Genomic DNA, 19,945 nt, shown 5'->3' with positions numbered 1-19,945 from the left:
GTGGTCAGCGGGTGATGTGACAGTATATAGTCCTGGTATAGCGGTCAGTGGGTGATGTGACAGTATTTAGTCCTGGTATAGCGGTCAGTGGGTGATGTGACAGTATATAGTCCTGGTATAGCGGTCAGTGGGTGATGTGACAGTATTTAGTCCTGGTATAGCGGTCAGTGGGTGATGTGACAGTATTTAGTCCTGGTATAGCGGTCAGTGGGTGATGTGACAGTATTTAGTCCTGGTATAGCGGTCAGTGGGTGATGTGACAGTATTTAGTCCTGGTATAGCGGTCAGTGGGTGATGTGACAGTATTTAGTCCTGGTATAGAGGTCAGTGAGTGATGTGACAGTATTTAGTCCTGGTATAGCAGTCAATGGGTGATGTGACAGTATTTAGTCCTGGTATAGCGGTCAGTGGGTGATGTGACAGTATTTAGTCCTGGTATAGCGGTCAGTGGGTGATGTGACAGTATTTAGTCCTGGTATAGCTGTCAGTGGGTGATGTGACAGTATTTAGTCCTGGTATAGAGGTCAGTGTGTGATGTGACAGTATTTAGTCCTGGTATAGAGGTCAGTGGGTGATGTGACAGTATTTAGTCCTGGTATAGCGGTCAGTGGGTGATGTGACAGTATTTAGTCCTGGTATAGAGGTCAGTGTGTGATGTGACAGTATTTAGTCCTGGTTTAGCGGTCAGTGTGTGATGTGACAGTATTAGTCCTGGTATACTGGTCAGTGGGTGATGTGACAGTATTTAGTCCTGGTATAGCGGTCAGTGGGTGATGTGACAGTATATAGTCCTGGTATAGCGGTCAGTGTGTGATGTGACAGTATTTAGTCCTGGTATAGCGGTCAGTGTGTGATGTGACAGTATTTAGTCCTGGTATAGCGGTCAGTGGGTGATGTGACAGTATTTAGTCCTGGTATAGAGGTCAGTGTGTGATGTGACAGTATTCGTCCTGGTATAGTGGTCAGCGGGTGATGTGACAGTATATAGTCCTGGTATAGCGGTCAGTGGGTGATGTGACAGTATTTAGTCCTGGTATAGCGGTCAGTGGGTGATGTGACAGTATATAGTCCTGGTATAGCGGTCAGTGGGTGATGTGACAGTATTTAGTCCTGGTATAGCGGTCAGTGGGTGATGTGACAGTATTAGTCCTGGTATAGCGGTCAGTGGGTGATGTGACAGTATTAGTCCTGGTATACTGGTCAGTGGGTGATGTGACAGTATTTAGTCCTGGTATAGAGGTCAGTGAGTGATGTGACAGTATTTAGTCCTGGTATAGAGGTCAGCAGGTGATGTGACAGTATTTAGTCCTGGTATAGCAGTCAATGGGTGATGTGACAGTATTTAGTCCTGGTATAGCAGTCAGTGGGTGATGTGACAGTATTTAGTCCTGGTATAGAGGTCAGTGAGTGATGTGACAGTATTTAGTCCTGGTATAGAGGTCAGCGGGTGATGTGACAGTATTTAGTCCTGGTATAGCGGTCAGTGGGTGATGTGACAGTATTTAGGCCTGGTATAGAGGTCAGTGGGTGATGTGACAGTATTTAGTCCTGGTATAGAGGTCAATGGGTGACGTGACAGTATTTAGTCCTGGTATAGCGGTCAGTGGGTGATGTGACAGTATTTAGTCCTGGTATAGAGGTCAGTGGGTGATGTGACAGTATTTAGTCCTGGTATAGCGGTCAGTGTGTGATGTGACAGTATTTAGTCCTGGTATAAAGGTCAGTGTGTGATGTGACAGTATTAGTCCTGGTATAGCGGTCAGTGGGTGATGTGACAGTATTTAGTCCTGGTATAGCGGTCAGTGTGTGATGTGACAGTATTAGTCCTGGTATAGCGGTCAGTGGGTGATGTGACAGTATTTAGTCCTGGTATAGAGGTCAGTGTGTGATGTGACAGTATTAGTCCTGGTATAGCGGTCAGTGGGTGATGTGACAGTATTTAGTCCTGGTATAGAGGTCAGTGGGTGGTGTGACAGTATTTAGTCCTGGTATAGTGGTCAGTGGGTGATGTGACAGTATTTATTCCTGGTATAGAGGTCAGTGGGTGATGTGACAGTGTTTAGTCCTGGTATAGCGGTCAGTGGGTGATGTGACAGTATTTAGTCCTGGTATAGTGGTCAGTGGGTGATGTGACAGTATTAGTCCTGGTATAGCGGTCAGTGTGTGATGTGACAGTATTTAGTCCTGGTATAGAGGTCAGTGGGTGATGTGACAGTATTAGTCCTGGTATAGCGGTCAGTGGGTGATGTGACAGTATTAGTCCTGGTATAGAGGTCAGTGTGTGATGTGACAGTATTTTGTCCTGGTATAGCTGTCAGTGGGTGATGTGACAGTATTTAGTCCTGGTATAGCGGTCAGTGGGTGATGTGACAGTATATAGTCCTGGTATAGCGGTCAGTGGGTGATGTGACAGTATTAGTCCTGGTATAGCGGTCAGTGGGTGATGTGACAGTATTAGTCCTGGTATAGAGGTCAGTGTGTGATGTGACAGTATTTAGTCCTGGTATAGCGGTCAGTGGGTGATGTGACAGTATTTAGTCCTGGTATAGCGGTCAGTGGGTGATGTGACAGTATTAGTCCTGGTATAGCGGTCAGTGTGTGATGTGACAGTATTTAGTCCTGGTATAGCGGTCAGTGGGTGATGTGACAGTATTAGTCCTGGTATAGCGGTCAGTGGGTGATGTGACAGTATTAGTCCTGGTATACTGGTCAGTGGGTGATGTGACAGTATTTAGTCCTGGTATAGCAGTCAATGGGTGATGTGACAGTATTTAGTCCTGGTATAGCAGTCAGTGGGTGATGTGACAGTATTTAGTCGTGGTATAGAGGTCAGTGAGTGATGTGACAGTATTTAGTCCTGGTATAGAGGTCAGCGGGTGATGTGACAGTATTTAGTCCTGGTATAGCGGTCAGTGGGTGATGTGACAGTATTTAGGCCTGGTATAGAGGTCAGTGGGTGATGTGACAGTATTTAGTCCTGGTATAGAGGTCAGTGGGTGACGTGACAGTATTTAGTCCTGGTATAGCGGTCAGTGGGTGATGTGACAGTATTTAGTCCTGGTATAGCGGTCAGTGGGTGATGTGACAGTATTTAGTCCTGGTATAGCTGTCAGTGGGTGATGTGACAGTATTTAGTCCTGGTATAGAGGTCAGTGTGTGATGTGACAGTATTTAGTCCTGGTATAGAGGTCAGTGGGTGATGTGACAGTATTTAGTCCTGGTATAGCGGTCAGTGGGTGATGTGACAGTATTTAGTCCTGGTATAGAGGTCAGTGTGTGATGTGACAGTATTTAGTCCTGGTTTAGCGGTCAGTGGGTGATGTGACAGTATTTAGTCCTGGTATAGAGGTCAGTGTGTGATGTGACAGTATTTAGTCCTGGTATAGAGGTCAGTGGGTGATGTGACAGTATTTAGTCCTGGTATAGAGGTCAGTGTGTGATGTGACAGTATTTAGTCCTGGTATAGCGGTCAGTGGGTGATGTGACAGTATTAGTCCTGGTATAGTGGTCAGTGGGTGATGTGACAGTATTTAGTCCTGGTATACTGGTCAGTGGGTGATGTGACAGTATTTAGTCCTGGTATGGAGGTCAGTGGGTGATGTGACAGTAATTAGTCCTGGTATACTGGTCAGTGGGTGATGTGACAGTATTTAGTCCTGGTATAGCGGTCAGTGGGTGATGTGACAGTATATAGTCCTGGTATAGCGGTCAGTGTGTGATGTGACAGTATTTAGTCCTGGTATAGCGGTCAGTGGGTGATGTGACAGTATTAGTCCTGGTATAGCGGTCAGTGGGTGATGTGACAGTATTTAGTCCTGGTATAGAGGTCAGTGTGTGATGTGACAGTATTAGTCCTGGTATAGTGGTCAGCGGGTGATGTGACAGTATATAGTCCTGGTATAGCGGTCAGCGGGTGATGTGACAGTATTTAGTCCTGGTATAGCGGTCAGTGGGTGATGTGACAGTATATAGTCCTGGTATAGCGGTCAGTGGGTGATGTGACAGTATTTAGTCCTGGTATAGCGGTCAGTGGGTGATGTGACAGTATTAGTCCTGGTATAGCGGTCAGTGGGTGATGTGACAGTATTTAGTCCTGGTATAGCAGTCAGTCGGTGATGTGACAGTATTTAGTCCTGGTATAGAGGTCAGTGGGTGATGTGACAGTATTTAGTCCTGGTATAGCGGTCAGTGTGTGATGTGACAGTATTTAGTCCTGGTATAGCGGTCAGTGGGTGATGTGACAGTATTTAGTCCTGGTATAGCAGTCAGTCGGTGATGTGACAGTATTTAGTCCTGGTATAGAGGTCAGTGGGTGATGTGACAGTATATAGTCCTGGTATAGTGGTCAGTGGGTGATGTGACAGTATTTAGTCCTGGTATAGCGGTCAGTGGGTGATGTGACAGTATATAGTCCTGGTATAGTGGTCAGTGGGTGATGTGACAGTATTTAGTCCTGGTATAGCGGTCAGTGTGTGATGTGACAGTATTTAGTCCTGGTATAGAGGTCAGTGAGTGATGTGACAGTATTTAGCCCTGGTATAGCAGTCAATGGGTGATGTGACAGTATTTAGTCCTGGTATAGCGGTCAGTGGGTGATGTGACAGTATTTAGTCCTGGTATAGCGGTCAGTGGGTGATGTGACAGTATTTAGTCCTGGTATAGCTGTCAGTGGGTGATGTGACAGTATTTAGTCCTGGTATAGCGGTCAGTGGGTGATGTGACAGTATTAGTCCTGGTATAGCGGTCAGTGGGTGATGTGACAGTATTTAGTCCTGGTATAGAGGTCAGTGGGTGATGTGACAGTATTTAGTCCTGGTATAGCGGTCAGTGGGTGATGTGACAGTATTAGTCCTGGTATAGCGGTCAGTGGGTGATGTGACAGTATTTAGTCCTGGTATAGAGGTCAGTGTGTGATGTGACAGTATTTAGTCCTGGTATAGAGGTCAGTGGGTGATGTGACAGTATTTAGTCCTGGTATAGCGGTCAGTGGGTGATGTGACAGTATTTAGTCCTGGTATAGAGGTCAGTGTGTGATGTGACAGTATTTATTCCTGGTATAGCGGTCAGTGTGTGATGTGACAGTATTAGTCCTGGTATACTGGTCAGTGGGTGATGTGACAGTATTTAGTACTGGTATAGCGGTCAGTGGGTGATGTGACAGTATATAGTCCTGGTATAGCGGTCAGTGTGTGATGTGACAGTATTTAGTCCTGGTATAGCGGTCAGTGTGTGATGTGACAGTATTTAGTCCTGGTATAGCGGTCAGTGGGTGATGTGACAGTATTTAGTCCTGGTATAGAGGTCAGTGTGTGATGTGACAGTATTAGTCCTGGTATAGCGGTCAGTGGGTGATGTGACAGTATTTAGTCCTGGTATAGAGGTCAGTGGGTGATGTGACAGTATTTAGTCCTGGTATAGCGGTCAGTGGGTGATGTGACAGTATTAGTCCTGGTATAGCGGTCAGTGGGTGATGTGACAGTATTAGTCCTGGTATACTGGTCAGTGGGTGATGTGACAGTATTTAGTCCTGGTATAGCGGTCAGTGGGTGATGTGACAGTATTAGTCCTGGTATAGCGGTCAGTGGGTGATGTGACAGTATTTAGTCCTGGTATAGTGGTCAGTGTGTGATGTGACAGTATTAGTCCTGGTATAGTGGTCAGCGGGTGATGTGACAGTATATAGTCCTGGTATAGCGGTCAGTGGGTGATGTGACAGTATATAGTCCTGGTATAGCGGTCAGTGGGTGATGTGACAGTATTTAGTCCTGGTATAGAGGTCAGTGGGTGATGTGACAGTATTTAGTCCTGGTATAGCGGTCAGTGGGTGATGTGACAGTATTAGTCCTGGTATAGCGGTCAGTGGGTGATGTGACAGTAGTAGTCCTGGTATACTGGTCAGTGGATGATGTGACAGTATTTAGTCCTGGTATAGCGGTCAGTGGGTGATGTGACAGTATTAGTCCTGGTATAGCGGTCAGTGGGTGATGTGACAGTATTTAGTCCTGGTATAGCGGTCAGTGGGTGATGTGACAGTATTTAGTCCTGGTATAGCAGTCAGTGGGTGATGTGACAGTATTTAGTCCTGGTATAGAGGTCAGTGAGTGATGTGACAGTATTTAGTCCTGGTATAGAGGTCAGCGGGTGATGTGGCAGTATTTAGTCCTGGTATAGCAGTCAATGGGTGATGTGACAGTATTTAGTCCTGGTATAGCAGTCAGTGGGTGATGTGACAGTATTTAGTCCTGGTATAGAGGTCAGTGAGTGATGTGACAGTATTTAGTCCTGGTATAGAGGTCAGCGGGTGATGTGACAGTATTTAGTCCTGGTATAGAGGTCAGTGGGTGATGTGACAGTATTTAGTCCTGGTATAGAGGTCAGTGTGTGATGTGACAGTATTTAGTCCTGGTATAGAGGTCAGTGGGTGATGTGACAGTATTTAGGCCTGGTATAGAGGTCAGTGGGTGATGTGACAGTATTTAGTCCTGGTATAGAGGTCAGTGGGTGACGTGACAGTATTTAGTCCTGGTATAGCGGTCAGTGGGTGATGTGACAGTATTTAGTCCTGGTATAGAGGTCAGTGGGTGATGTGACAGTATTTAGTCCTGGTATAGCGGTCAGTGTGTGATGTGACAGTATTTAGTCCTGGTATAGCGGTCAGTGGGTGATGTGACAGTATTTAGTCCTGGTATAGAGGTCAGTGTGTGATGTGACAGTATTTAGTCCTGGTATAGCGGTCAGTGGGTGATGTGACAGTATTTAGTCCTGGTATAGAGGTCAGTGGGTGATGTGACAGTATTTAGTCCTGTTATAGTGGTCAGTGGGTGATGTGACAGTATTTAGTCCTGGTATAGAGGTCAGTGGGTGATGTGACAGTGTTTAGTCCTGGTATAGTGGTCAGTGGGTGATGTGACAGTATTAGTCCTGGTATAGCGGTCAGTGTGTGATGTGACAGTATTTAGTCCTGGTATAGAGGTCAGTGGGTGATGTGACAGTATTAGTCCTGGTATAGCGGTCAGTGGGTGATGTGACAGTATTAGTCCTGGTATAGAGGTCAGTGTGTGATGTGACAGTATTTAGTCCTGGTATAGCGGTCAGTGGGTGATGTGACAGTATTTAGTCCTGGTATAGCGGTCAGTGGGTGATGTGACAGTATTTAGTCCTGGTATAGTGGTCAGTGTGTGATGTGACAGTATTAGTCCTGGTATACTGGTCAGTGGGTGATGTGACAGTATTTAGTCCTGGTATAGCGGTCAGTGGGTGATGTGACAGTATATAGTCCTGGTATAGCGGTCAGTGGGTGATGTGACAGTATTAGTCCTGGTATAGCGGTCAGTGGGTGATGTGACAGTATTAGTCCTGGTATAGAGGTCAGTGTGTGATGTGACAGTATTTAGTCCTGGTATAGCGGTCAGTGGGTGATGTGACAGTATTTAGTCCTGGTATAGCGGTCAGTGGGTGATGTGACAGTATTAGTCCTGGTATAGCGGTCAGTGTGTGATGTGACAGTATTTAGTCCTGGTATAGCGGTCAGTGGGTGATGTGACAGTATTAGTCCTGGTATAGCGGTCAGTGGGTGATGTGACAGTATTAGTCCTGGTATAGTGGTCAGTGGGTGATGTGACAGTATTTAGTCCTGGTATAGCGGTCAGTGGGTGATGTGACAGTATATAGTCCTGGTATAGAGGTCAGTGGGTGATGTGACAGTATATAGTCCTGGTATAGAGGTCAGTGGGTGATGTGACAGTATTAGTCCTGGTATAGCGGTCAGTGGGTGATGTGACAGTATTAGTCCTGGTATAGAGGTCAGTGTGTGATGTGACAGTATTTAGTCCTGGTATAGCGGTCAGTGGGTGATGTGACAGTATTTAGTCCTGGTATAGCGGTCAGTGGGTGATGTGACAGTATTAATCCTGGTATAGCGGTCAGTGTGTGATGTGACAGTATTTAGTCCTGGTATAGCGGTCAGTGGGTGATGTGACAGTATTAGTCCTGGTATAGCGGTCAGTGGGTGATGTGACAGTATTAGTCCTGGTATAGCGGTCAGTGGGTGATGTGACAGTATTTAGTCCTGGTATAGATGTCAGCGGGTGATGTGACAGTATTTAGTCCTGGTATAGCGGTCAGTGGGTGATGTGACAGTATTTAGTCCTGGTATAGCGGTCAGTGGGTGATGTGACAGTATTTAGTCCTGGTATAGAGGTCAGTGGGTGATGTGACAGTATTTAGTCCTGGTATAGCGGTCAGTGGGTGATGTGACAGTATTTAGTCCTGGTATAGCGGTCAGTGGGTGATGTGACAGTATTTATTCCTGGTATAGAGGTCAGTGTGTGATGTGACAGTATTTAGTCCTGGTATACTGGTCAGTGGGTGATGTGACAGTATTTAGTCCTGGTATAGCGGTCAGTGGGTGATGTGACAGTGTTTAGTCCTGGTATAGCGGTCAGTGGGTGATGTGACAGTGTTTAGTCCTGGTATAGCGGTCAGTGGGTGATGTGACAGTATTTAGTCCTGGTATAGCGGTCAGTTTGTGATGTGACAGTATTTAGTCCTGGTATAGAGGTCAGTGGGTGATGTGACAGTATTTAGTCCTGGTATAGCGGTCAGTGGGTGATGTGACAGTATTTAGTCCTGGTATAGAGGTCAGTGTGTGATGTGACAGTATTTAGTCCTGGTATAGAGGTCAGTGGGTGATGTGACAGTATTTAGTCCTGGTATAGAGGTCAGTGTGTGATGTGACAGTATTTAGTCCTGGTATAGAGGTCAGTGGGTGATGTGACAGTATTAGTCCTGGTATAGCGGTCAGTGGGTGATGTGACAGTATTTAGTCCTGTTATAGCGGTCAGTGGGTGATGTGACAGTATTTAGTCCTGGTATAGAGGTCAGTGTGTGATGTGACAGTATTTAGTCCTGGTATAGAGGTCAGTGGGTGATGTGACAGTATTTAGTCCTGGTATAGAGGTCAGTGTGTGATGTGACAGTATTTAGTCCTGGTATAGAGGTCAGTGTGTGATGTGACAGTATTAGTCCTGGTATAGCGGTCAGTGGGTGATGTGACAGTATTTAGTCCTGGTATAGCGGTCAGTGGGTGATGTGACAGTATTAGTCCTGGTATAGCGGTCAGTGTGTGATGTGACAGTATTTAGTCCTGGTATAGAGGTCAGTGGGTGATGTGACAGTATTTAGTCCTGGTATAGCGGTCAGTGGGTGATGTGACAGTATTTAGTCCTGGTATAGAGGTCAGTGTGTGATGTGACAGTATTTAGTCCTGGTATAGAGGTCAGTGGGTGATGTGACAGTATTTAGTCCTGGTATAGCGGTCAGTGGGTGATGTGACAGTATTCAGTCCTGGTATAGCGGTCAGTGGGTGATGTGACAGTATTAGTCCTGGTATAGCGGTCAGTGTGTGATGTGACAGTATTTAGTCCTGGTATAGAGGTCAGTGGGTGATGTGACAGTATTTAGTCCTGGTATAGCGGTCAGTGGGTGATGTGACAGTATTTAGTCCTGGTATAGAGGTCAGTGTGTGATGTGACAGTATTTAGTCCTGGTATAGAGGTCAGTGGGTGATGTGACAGTATTTAGTCTTGGTATAGCGGTCAGTGTGTGATGTGACAGTATTTAGTCCTGGTATAGCGGTCAGTGTGTGATGTGACAGTATTTAGTCCTGGTATAGAGGTCAGTGGGTGATGTGACAGTATTTAGTCCTGGTATAGCGGTCAGTGGGTGATGTGACAGTATTTAGTCCTGGTATAGAGGTCAGTGTGTGATGTGACAGTATTTAGTCCTGGTATAGAGGTCAGTGTGTGATGTGACAGTATTAGTCCTGGTATAGCGGTCAGTGGGTGATGTGACAGTATTTAGTCCTGGTATAGCGGTCAGTGGGTGATGTGACAGTATTAGTCCTGGTATAGCGGTCAGTGTGTGATGTGACAGTATTTAGTCCTGGTATAGAGGTCAGTGGGTGATGTGACAGTATTTAGTCCTGGTATAGCGGTCAGTGGGTGATGTGACAGTATTTAGTCCTGGTATAGAGGTCAGTGTGTGATGTGACAGTATTTAGTCCTGGTATAGAGGTCAGTGGGTGATGTGACAGTATTTAGTCCTGGTATAGCGGTCAGTGGGTGATGTGACAGTATTTAGTCCTGGTATAGCGGTCAGCGGGTGATGTGACAGTATTTAGTCCTGGTATAGTGGTCAGTGGGTGATGTGACAGTATTTAGTCCTGGTATACTGGTCAGTGGGTGATGTGACAGTATTTAGTCCTGGTATAGAGGTCAGTGTGTGATGTGACAGTATTTAGTCCTGGTATAGTGGTCAGTGGGTGATGTGACAGTATTTAGTCCTGGTATACTGGTCAGTGGGTGATGTGACAGTATTTAGTCCTGGTATAGAGGTCAGTGGGTGATGTGACAGTATTTAGTCCTGGTATAGAGGTCAGTGGGTGATGTGACAGTATTTAGTCCTGGTATAGCGGCCAGCGGGTGATGTGACAGTATTAGTCCTGGTATAGCGGTCAGTGGGTGATGTGACAGTATTTAGTCCTGGTATAGCGGTCAGTGGGTGATGTGACAGTATTTAGTCCTGGTATAGCGGTCAGTGGGTGATGTGACAGTATTTAGTCCTGGTATAGAGGTCAGTGGGTGATGTGACAGTATTTAGTCCTGGTATAGCGGTCAGTGGGTGATGTGACAGTATTTAGTCCTGGTATAGAGGTCAGTGGGTGATGTGACAGTATTTAGTTCTGGTATAGCGGTCCTATTTGATAACTCTGTATGTATATATATATTTTAGTGTGGGGGAAGGGCATGAGCCTTGTTGCTTCTGCACCTGATCTTTAAAGATAAGGAACAGAAGCCACTAGTTTACAAAGATAAAAAAAAATTAGAACCAGTGATCGGCGCTGTGGCACACTGAAATAACAATGTGACTATGTTGTATGTGTGAAGGTTGTAAATATGATCAGAAAAACATTGTTCTCCTTATAACTCCCTGCAGTATAACTAGTTATGTCTCTCACTGATTATGATATCATGTGACGATGACGCCAGTAATATCTGGATATCGCTATAATACGTCTTTTTGTCCCAGGTTGAAACTAAAATCCTATGTCCATTCTGGCATCTCGTAATGTATTGTGGTCTCCTTTTGGCTGGACAATTCAGGAGGACATCTCAAAGTGGAAAAACCAGTTAAGATGTCAAAGCATGAACAGATAAAATTCAATTAACCCCCAGCCCTCACATATCTAGTGGCTGGGGGTGGATGGAGGTCAGAGCTACGCCAGAGCTGTATACTAGGCTATATGTATATACTGTAATGCACGCATGGCATTGGGAAGATTGAGGCTGTAAAGACATGTGTTATGGGCTTTTGACAATGTACCAGACATCATGACAAGATGGCCTCTATGGTGTCCTCAGGTGTAGGCCCCCGACCATGTGGAAGCCGCATGGGAAGAAGCCACTCCCACAGGAAACAACATCACAGAAACCACATGACAAGAAGCTACATCACTTCCTGGAGGTGGTGCCCTGGAGCTGATGTCACAGGAGGCGGATACCTCAACCAACCAATCAGAGCTTGCTGTTATTTACTTCCTGTATGAGGATATAAAAACCTTGATGCATAATAAAGCTCTCTCTCCTGGTGTGCACTGCTCAGACTAAGAAAGAGATTCTTATACCAAACATCTCTCGTGTGCTGTGGATTCTTCATTACTGCTAGCACTTAGTCTATGAATTTGGCCGGCTATAGTCACTCACAGTTAGCTACTGAACAGGTGACCACAAAGGCCCTGTTTCTGACATATGTACAAGTGGGGTCCCACTTTTAATTTTGCCCAGGGCCCCATTTTGTCTATACTACTCCCCCAGCAGGCCCCTCCGAAGAAGATGGCTGATGATACTAATGCTACCACAGAGTTGAAAAAGGCCCTAAGAAGTGTCCCCCTTGACACCAAAGCCCCTCAGCCTCCTGAGCAGGTAGAGCCTAGTGTGGCCCTTTCTGTGCAGCAGATCCAGATGATCAACCCGGTCCAGCTTATTATTGAGCACACCCAAGTACTTATAGGTCTTGACTATCTCAATGCCTGTCCCCTACATGTCCACTGGATTCAGGGCACTCTCTCCACTTACTAAAATCCACCACCATCTCCTTGGTTAAGATACAATGATCTCCACAGTGATCTCCTCTTCTCCCAGTAGGATGTAGAGTTTCCTCTTCTCGTTTGGGATGTGGGCAAAGAATCTTTGGTAGTAGACGGCCCTCATAGCTGAGTATTTGGTGCAGTGTAGCAGGAAGTGGGTCTGGTCTTCTAGGACCCCCTGGTCACAGTGCTGGCACAGTCTCTTCTCCCGTGGCTTGTACGTCTGCCTGTATCGCCCCGTCTCTATCTCTAGGTTGTGGGCGCTCAGTCTGTACCGGCTCAGGGTCTGTCTGTGCTTGGGGTGGCGTATTCTCTCCAGGTAGAAACCATGGTGTAGTCCCTTTGTAGGGATTGGTACTCGGTGAGTTTCTTGGAGTTATTTATTTCGTTTCTCCGTTCTTCGATGTACTGCTCTTTGTTTGCCTCTGTGGTCGCCTTTATTTGGGCCTTGGTCATCGTCTGTTGGTCTTTTTGGTTTGGTGGTTGGCTGTTGTTTGGTTGGGGGGGTGCCAGGTTTCTTTTGCGTTATGTGTCTTAGCCATGCTTGGTGGTGGTAGGAGTCGGGCTTGCTGCTTTGGATGTGCGCCTGGAACATTTGTGCCCTCTTCTGTATGGTGAGCCATAGGGGGAGCCTGCCTAGCCCCGCCCTGAAAGCTGTGTTGGAGGTGCTGCGGTGGACATGGAGCAGGTATTTGCAGAACTCCAGGTGGAAGGTCTCTGTTGGGCTAGAGTCCCATTTTGGCTGATCTGGGTAGGTGTCTGGGCCCCAGATTTTGCTGCCGTAGAGAAGGATCGGGGCGATGACTGCATCAAAGATCTTTAGCCAGACCCTCACCGGTGGTTTGCGTCTTCCCAGCATTAATCCTGAAGTGGTTCTGCTGATGCCAGTCCACAAAGTCCCAGCTTTAGTCTCTGTACTCCTTGTCATCTCCATCAGTGGTGAGGCTACTATAGCAGAGACATCGGAGGACTTCTGTAAGTAACAGTTGGATGAGTTGTACCTAAAGTCAGCAGTGTACAGTGTGATCATGGGCAAGAACTGTACCTTGTGGTGCCCCCGTACTACAGATCACAGTGTCAGACACACAGTCCTGGGCTCACACATACTGAGGTCAGTTTGTGAGGTAGTCAAGGATCCAGTTGGACAGATGATGGTCCACTCCAACAAGGTCCAGCTTTTCCCTCAGTAGTCCTGGCTGAATGGTGATAAAAGCTCCGGAGAAATCACAGAACATCATTTTCTCAGTGTTCCCGGGTTTCTCCAGGTGAGAAAGAATTCTGTGAAGATGAATGATGACATCATCTACCCCAAAGCCCGGCCGATAAGCGAACCGGAGGGGTCCATGGCAAGGCTCACCAGAGGCTGTAGATGTGCCAGAACCAGTCTCTCTAGGACCTTCAAGTTAGATGTCAGTGCTAGAGGTCTGTAGCCATTGAGATCCTTTGGATGAGGTGATTATGGTTGATTTCTCATTAACCCCCAGTCTCCCTTTCGCCTTCTATCTCTAACCACCTCTTGTGGTCTCGCCGATCTTACTTTTTCTACCACATATCCTTGATCTGGTCTTCTTACGGCTCTGTTCTGGCTCTTCTAACGCTCACCTACCAAATCTCCAACCACAAGTTTCTTTCTTTTCTTTCAAAGTCTCTTGTCCTTCTGAGAATACGTTGATCTACTGCACATACAGGAATCTATACGCTGTAAACACTCCGCACTTCTCAGACACCCTACAGTGAATGATGCAGTAAATGAGCAGTCAACGAGAGAGGAAGAAAACGAAGAGCATGGTGTCCCTGAGGTGAATAGAGCGGAGTATGGTGAGGAGGACAGTTTGTGGTCTACAGTGTCAGATGCTGCTGAGAGATCCAGAAGAATCAGTAGGGAATAGTGACCTTTAGATTTACCACTTACACGTAGGGTTAATTCACTTTTGCTGATTTCAGTTTAGCCTGCACGGGTTTCAGGATTTAGTACTCCAGCAGTGGTCAAGACTCTATGTGGGACTGTGGTGTGGCACAAGCACCCTTGGACAGCACGGACTGACAGTCTTGTCCTGTATACTCCGGCTGGTCTGTATTAGGAAGTGTAAGTGTAACTTTGGGTGGTTATTACCTCTCTATACCCTGTTTTGGCTCATAGGTAGGGGCTGCTCACTATTCACTTACACAGAACTCCCTGGAATAATTACATGGCCCTGATACGGTGGTGTCAGGTTTTTGGGGTTTTTCTATTTTTGTTTCCTCATCTTGACCTGGGCCAACTCATAGAATCTCATGGCTTTCAATACTACTGGTATGCTGATGACACTCAAATCTACATCTCTGGACCAGACATGACCTCCCTGCTGGCCAGAGTTCCCGATTGTTTAGCAGCCGTATCTCCTCCCACTTTCTCAAACTCAACATGGAGAAAACAGAATTCATCATCTTTGTCCCACATCGTACAGCCCTCTACCTGACCCATCTATCAAAGTTAATGGAACCACACTTATCCCTGTCCCATGGGCCCGCTGCCTTGGGATAACTCTGGACTCTGACCTATCCTTCAAGTCGCATGTTCAAACCCTCAACACTTCCTGCCGCCTCCAACTCAAGAACATCCATCGAATCCGCTCCTTCCTCACCCCTGGAACTACCAAGATGCTCGTCCAGACCCTCATAATCTCCCGCCTAGACTACTGCAACACCCTTCTCCATGGACTCCCAGCCAACACCTTCGCCCCTTCCAGTCCACCTTAAACTGCGCTGTTCGCTTAATTCACCTCACCCCCGATCGTCATCAGCTGCTCCCCTCTGCCAATTCTACCCATTGCCCAGCAAATTGAGTTCAGTTACTAACATTAACATACAAAGTCATCAACAACCTGTCCCCTCCATATATCTCGGACCTAATCTCCCACTACCTGCCCACATGTAACCTCAGATCCTTCAATGACCTCCTACTCCGCTCTCATCCGCTCCTCACACAACCGTCCCCAAGATTTCTCCTGGGCATCCCCCATACTCTGGAACTCCTTACCAAGACACATAAGACTGACCCCCACAATCACAGGCTTCAAGAAGGCCCTGAAGACTCCCCTATTCAGGAAGGCCTACACCCCCCAATAACACTATCACCGCACCCCCATCTGTACAGTCTCCCCCTCTCCTTCTGTCTCTATCCCTCTCTGTAAGCTCAGGCAGGGCCCTCTACCCCACTGTGCCAGTCGGTCATTGTTAGTATTATATTTATTTGCATATTCTGTGTACTATACGTAACCCTCAAATGTAAATCACTATGGAATTAACATAATAATGTATAGAACCATGGAATTAATGGTGCTATCTACATTACCGTTCAAAATTTGGGGTCACCCAGACAATTTTGTGTTTTCCATGAAATCTCACACTTTTATTTATCAAATGAGTTGAAAACTGAATAAAAAATATAGACAAGACATTAACAAGGTTAGAAATGATGATTTTCTCCTTCACAATTTGCTTCTATTTGCAGCAATTCCGCCCTTGCAGACCTTTGGCATTCTGGCTGGTAATTTGCTGAGGTCATCTGGAGACATTTCACCCCATGCTTCCAGAAGCTCCTCCCATAAGTTGGATTGGCTTGATGGGCACTTTTTGCTCCCACAACAGCTCAATGGGGTTGAGATCTAATGACTGCGCCCCCCCCCCATTACAGATAGAATACCAGCTGCCGGTCCCCTCATTACAGATAGAATACCAGCTGCCTGCCCCCCCCCCTTAACAGATAGAATACCAGCTGCCCCCCCCCCCATTTCAGATAGAATACCAGCTGCCCCCCCCCCCACTACAGATAGAATACCAGCTGCCCCTCCATTACAGATAGAATACCAGCTGCCGCTCCCCCCATTACAGATAGAATACCAGCTGCCGGCCCCCTCATTACAGGTAGAATACCAGCTGCCCCTCCTCCCATTACAGATAGAATACCAGCCGCCCCTCCCCCATTACAGATAGAATACCAGCCGCCCCTCCCCCATTACAGATAGAATACCAGCTGCCTGCCCCCCCCTTAACAGATAGAATACCAGCTGCCCCCCCCCCATTTCAGATAGAATACCAGCTGCCCCCCCCCCCACTACAGATAGAATACCAGCTGCCCCCCCATTACAGATAGAATACCAGCTGCCGCTCCCCCCATTACAGATAGAATACCAGCTGCCGGCCCCCTCATTACAGGTAGAATACCAGCTGCCCCTCCTCCCATTACAGATAGAATACCAGCCGCCCCTCCCCCATTACAGATAGAATACCAGCCGCCCCTCCCCCATTACAGATAGAATACCAGCTGCCACTTCTGCCCTAAATACTTCTTGTATAATTTGGAGGCGGCTTTGGGTCATTGTCCTGTTGTAGGATGAAATTGGCTCCAATCAGGCGCCCTCCACAGGGTATGGCATGGCGGTGCAGAATGGAGCGATAGCCTTCCTTATTCCCAATCCCTTTTACCTTGTACAAATCTCCCCCTTTACCAGCCCATCCCATTCCCTCCACCATTGACCGATGGCCTCAGGCTCTTCCAGCATCTTCTCAGTTCTTCTGTGTGACCCCGAACACCTCAGACTTGGATTCGTCTGTCCATAAGATTTGTTTCCAATCTTCCTCTGTCCAATGTCTGTGTCTTTTGCCCATATTAATCTTTCCCTTTATTAGTCAGTCTCAGATCTGGCTTTTTCTTTGCCCCTCTGCCCTGAAGGCCGGCACCCCGGAGTCGCCTCCTCCCTGTAGACGCTGACGCTGGCGTTCTGCGGGTCCTATGTAATGAAGCTGCCAGTTGAGGACCTGTGAGGAGACGATTTCTCAGACTAGAGACTGTGATGTCCTTGTCTTGTTGCTCAGTTGTGCGGCGCGGCCTCGCACTTCTCTTCCTACTCTGGTTAGGGCCTGTTTGTCCTCTATAGGGAGTAGTGCACACCCTTGTAGGAGATCTGCAGTTTCTTGGCAATTTCTCGCATGGAATAACCGTAATTTCTAAGAAAAAGAATAGACTGTCGCGTGTCACATGAAAGTTCTCTTTTTCTGGCCATTTTTAAAGTTTAACCCCTTCACGACATGCGCCGTAATAGTACGGCGCGTGTCGGGTCTGTAACTATGGCGACCGCCCGGGAGCCGGGCGGCCGTCATAGCCGCCGGGTGTCTACTGCTTTAAGCAGTAGACAACCGGCTCTAATGCCTCCGATTGGTCCCCGGACCGATCGGAGGCATTAACCCCTCCGGCGCTGCTGTCAAAGGCGCCGGAGGCGCCATTTTGGCAGGGATCGCCGGCTCCTGGAGCATGCTCCAGGGCCGACGTCATGTTGCCATGACAGCCGGGAGCCTTGTTAAAGGCTCCCAGCCGGTCTGCAAATTCTCTCTTTTGCAGGCTGGTGTATGCAGCCTGCAAAAGAGATGATGATTTTTTGCAATGCATTGCAATGCATTAGCATTGTAATGCATTGCATTAGTGATCAGACCCCCTGGGGTTCAACACTCCTAGGGGGTCTAATAAATGCAAAAAAATAAAATAAAAAAAAAAGTAGAAAAAAATATAAAAAAATATAAAAAGTATTAAAAGTTCAAATCACCCCCCTTTCCCTAGAACACATATAAAAGTAGTTAAAAACTGTGAAACATATACATGTTAGGTATCCCCGCGTCCGAAATCGCCCGCTCTACAAATCTATAAAAATATTTTTCCTGTTCGGTAAACTGTGTAGCAGGAAAAATAGTCAAAAGTGCCAAACCGCCGTTTTTTCACTGTTTTGATTCTGATAAAAATTTGAATAAAAAGAGATCAAAGCAATAACATTTCCCGAAAATGGTAGAACTAAAAAGTACACCCGGCCCCGCAAAAAAAGACGCCCTATGCATCCCCGTACACCTATGTATAAAAAAGTTACGGCCGTTGGAATATGGCGACTTTTAGAAAAAAATTTTTTTAACACCGTTTTGGAATTTTTTTTAGGGGTCAAAATGTAAATAAAACCATATAAATTTGGTATCCCTGGAACCGTACCGAAACACAGAATATAGGGGACATGTCATTTTGGCTGCACAGTGAACGCCGTAAAACCAAAGCCCGTAAGAAAGTCGCAGAAATGCATTTTTTCTTCAAATCCACCCCATTCTGAATTTTTTTCCTGCTTCCCAGTACATTATATAGAATAATTAATGGTAGCATCATCAAGAAAAATTTGTCCCGCAAAAATTAAGACCTCATATGGCTCTGGGAGCGGAGAAATAAAAAAGTTATGGGGTTTAGAAGGAGGGGAGTCAAAAACGAAAATCAAAAAATGCCATCGGCGGGAAGGGGTTAATGGAAGCCACTAATGTAATGCCGCAGATTGTCCGGTCAGTTCTATGGCTCCTCTAAGCCATATATATCAGATCACTGCTGCAATGGTGTTGGGTGTGGTTTGTAGTGGAATATAAACTGTATTATTTATCATTTCTAGTCAAGCTATGACTAAGGGACTAACTGTGGCTCCTTGAAACGCGTGAGCTGTACATTTGATTCCATTATGTCTTGGATCCTCGTCAATTGGATGGTTTTTTTTAATCTGATGAAGTAAAAGTTACATGTTATATATACTGCATGCTGGGATTTTTTTTTTTTTTGCATTGTATCAAGCGCCTTAGCAGTCCAGAGTGGGTTTTTTTCCGTGTTTTCTCAGAAGTTTTCTCTTCTCTATATCTACAAGACGTTTCCTTCATGGATCCCAGCCACAAACAGTAGATCATCAATTTGGATTCTCTCCTGTGTGAATTTTAAGATGTTTAATGAGATTCCCTTTATTAGTAAAACATTTCCCACATTCTGAACATGAATAGGGCTTCTCTCCTGTGTGAACTCTCTCATGTGTAGCAAGATTTCCTTTCTGAGTAAAACATTTCCCACATTCTGAACATGAATATGGCTTCTCTCCTGTGTGACTTCTATGATGCTCAAGAAGACGTTTTCTTTCCTTAAAACATTTTCCACATTCTGAACATGAAAATGGTTTCTCTCCTGTGTGGATTCTGCAATGTGAAACAAGACTTGATTTCTCTTTAAAACATTTCCCACATTCTGAACATGAAAATGGCTTCTCTCCAGTGTGACTTTTCTGGTGTGTAAGAAGATTGACTTTTTGTGTAAAACATTTTCTACATTCTGAACAGCAATACAATTTCTCTCCCGAATGACTTCTCTTATGTTTAGTAAGACTTGCTTTATCTGTAAAGCATTTCGCACATTCTGAACATGAATATGGCTTCTCTCCAGTATGTGTTCTCTCATGCGTAACAAGATGTCCTTTCTGAGTAAAACATTTCCCACATTCTGAACATGAATATGGCTTCTCTCCTGTGTGAATTCTCTCATGTCTAACAAGCCTTGCTTTTTCTGTAAAGCATTTTGAACATTCTGAACATGAATACGGCTTCACTCCGGTATGATTTCTCACATGCGTAATAAGATGTCCTTTCTGATTAAAACATTTCCCACATTCTGAACATGAATATGGCTTCTCTCCTGTGTGACTTCTCTGGTGTGTATAAAGACTTGAACTTTGTGTAAATTGTTTTCCACATTCCCTACATTTAAACTTTTTCCCCCCTTTCTTCCTGGTCCTTGTGGTCACAATCTGTGGTTGGTGAGAAGGTTCCCCATGATTCGGGAGATTATATGATGGATCTGTACTGTGAGGTCCTGGATGTACATTAGGGGTAATGAGGTTTTCTCCTGAGGAGCGCTCCATCATATCTTCATCTGATAACATGATGTTTCCCTCAGAGATCGCATTGGGATTTTCTGTAGGATTA

General features: G+C 46.0%; 2 protein-coding genes across 2 annotated transcripts in view; one reads left to right on the top strand and one right to left on the bottom strand.

The window, feature by feature from the left end:
- The window catches only part of LOC142198393 (uncharacterized), a 600,588-nt gene that overhangs the window by 504,259 nt on the left and 76,384 nt on the right, over nucleotides 1-19,945 (top strand). The window lies entirely within an intron of this gene.
- Nucleotides 18,856-19,920, bottom strand: LOC142198425 (uncharacterized). The gene has a single exon (XM_075269465.1). The coding sequence runs from the start codon at nucleotides 19,900-19,902 to the stop codon at nucleotides 18,883-18,885; it is 1,020 nt and encodes a 339-aa protein (XP_075125566.1). The 5' UTR covers nucleotides 19,903-19,920; the 3' UTR covers nucleotides 18,856-18,882.

This window comes from Leptodactylus fuscus, chromosome 3 (assembly GCF_031893055.1).
Source record: "Leptodactylus fuscus isolate aLepFus1 chromosome 3, aLepFus1.hap2, whole genome shotgun sequence".
In the NCBI taxonomy this organism is placed as follows: Eukaryota; Metazoa; Chordata; class Amphibia; order Anura; family Leptodactylidae; genus Leptodactylus; species Leptodactylus fuscus.
This window is presented reverse-complemented; position numbering and strand designations above follow the sequence as displayed.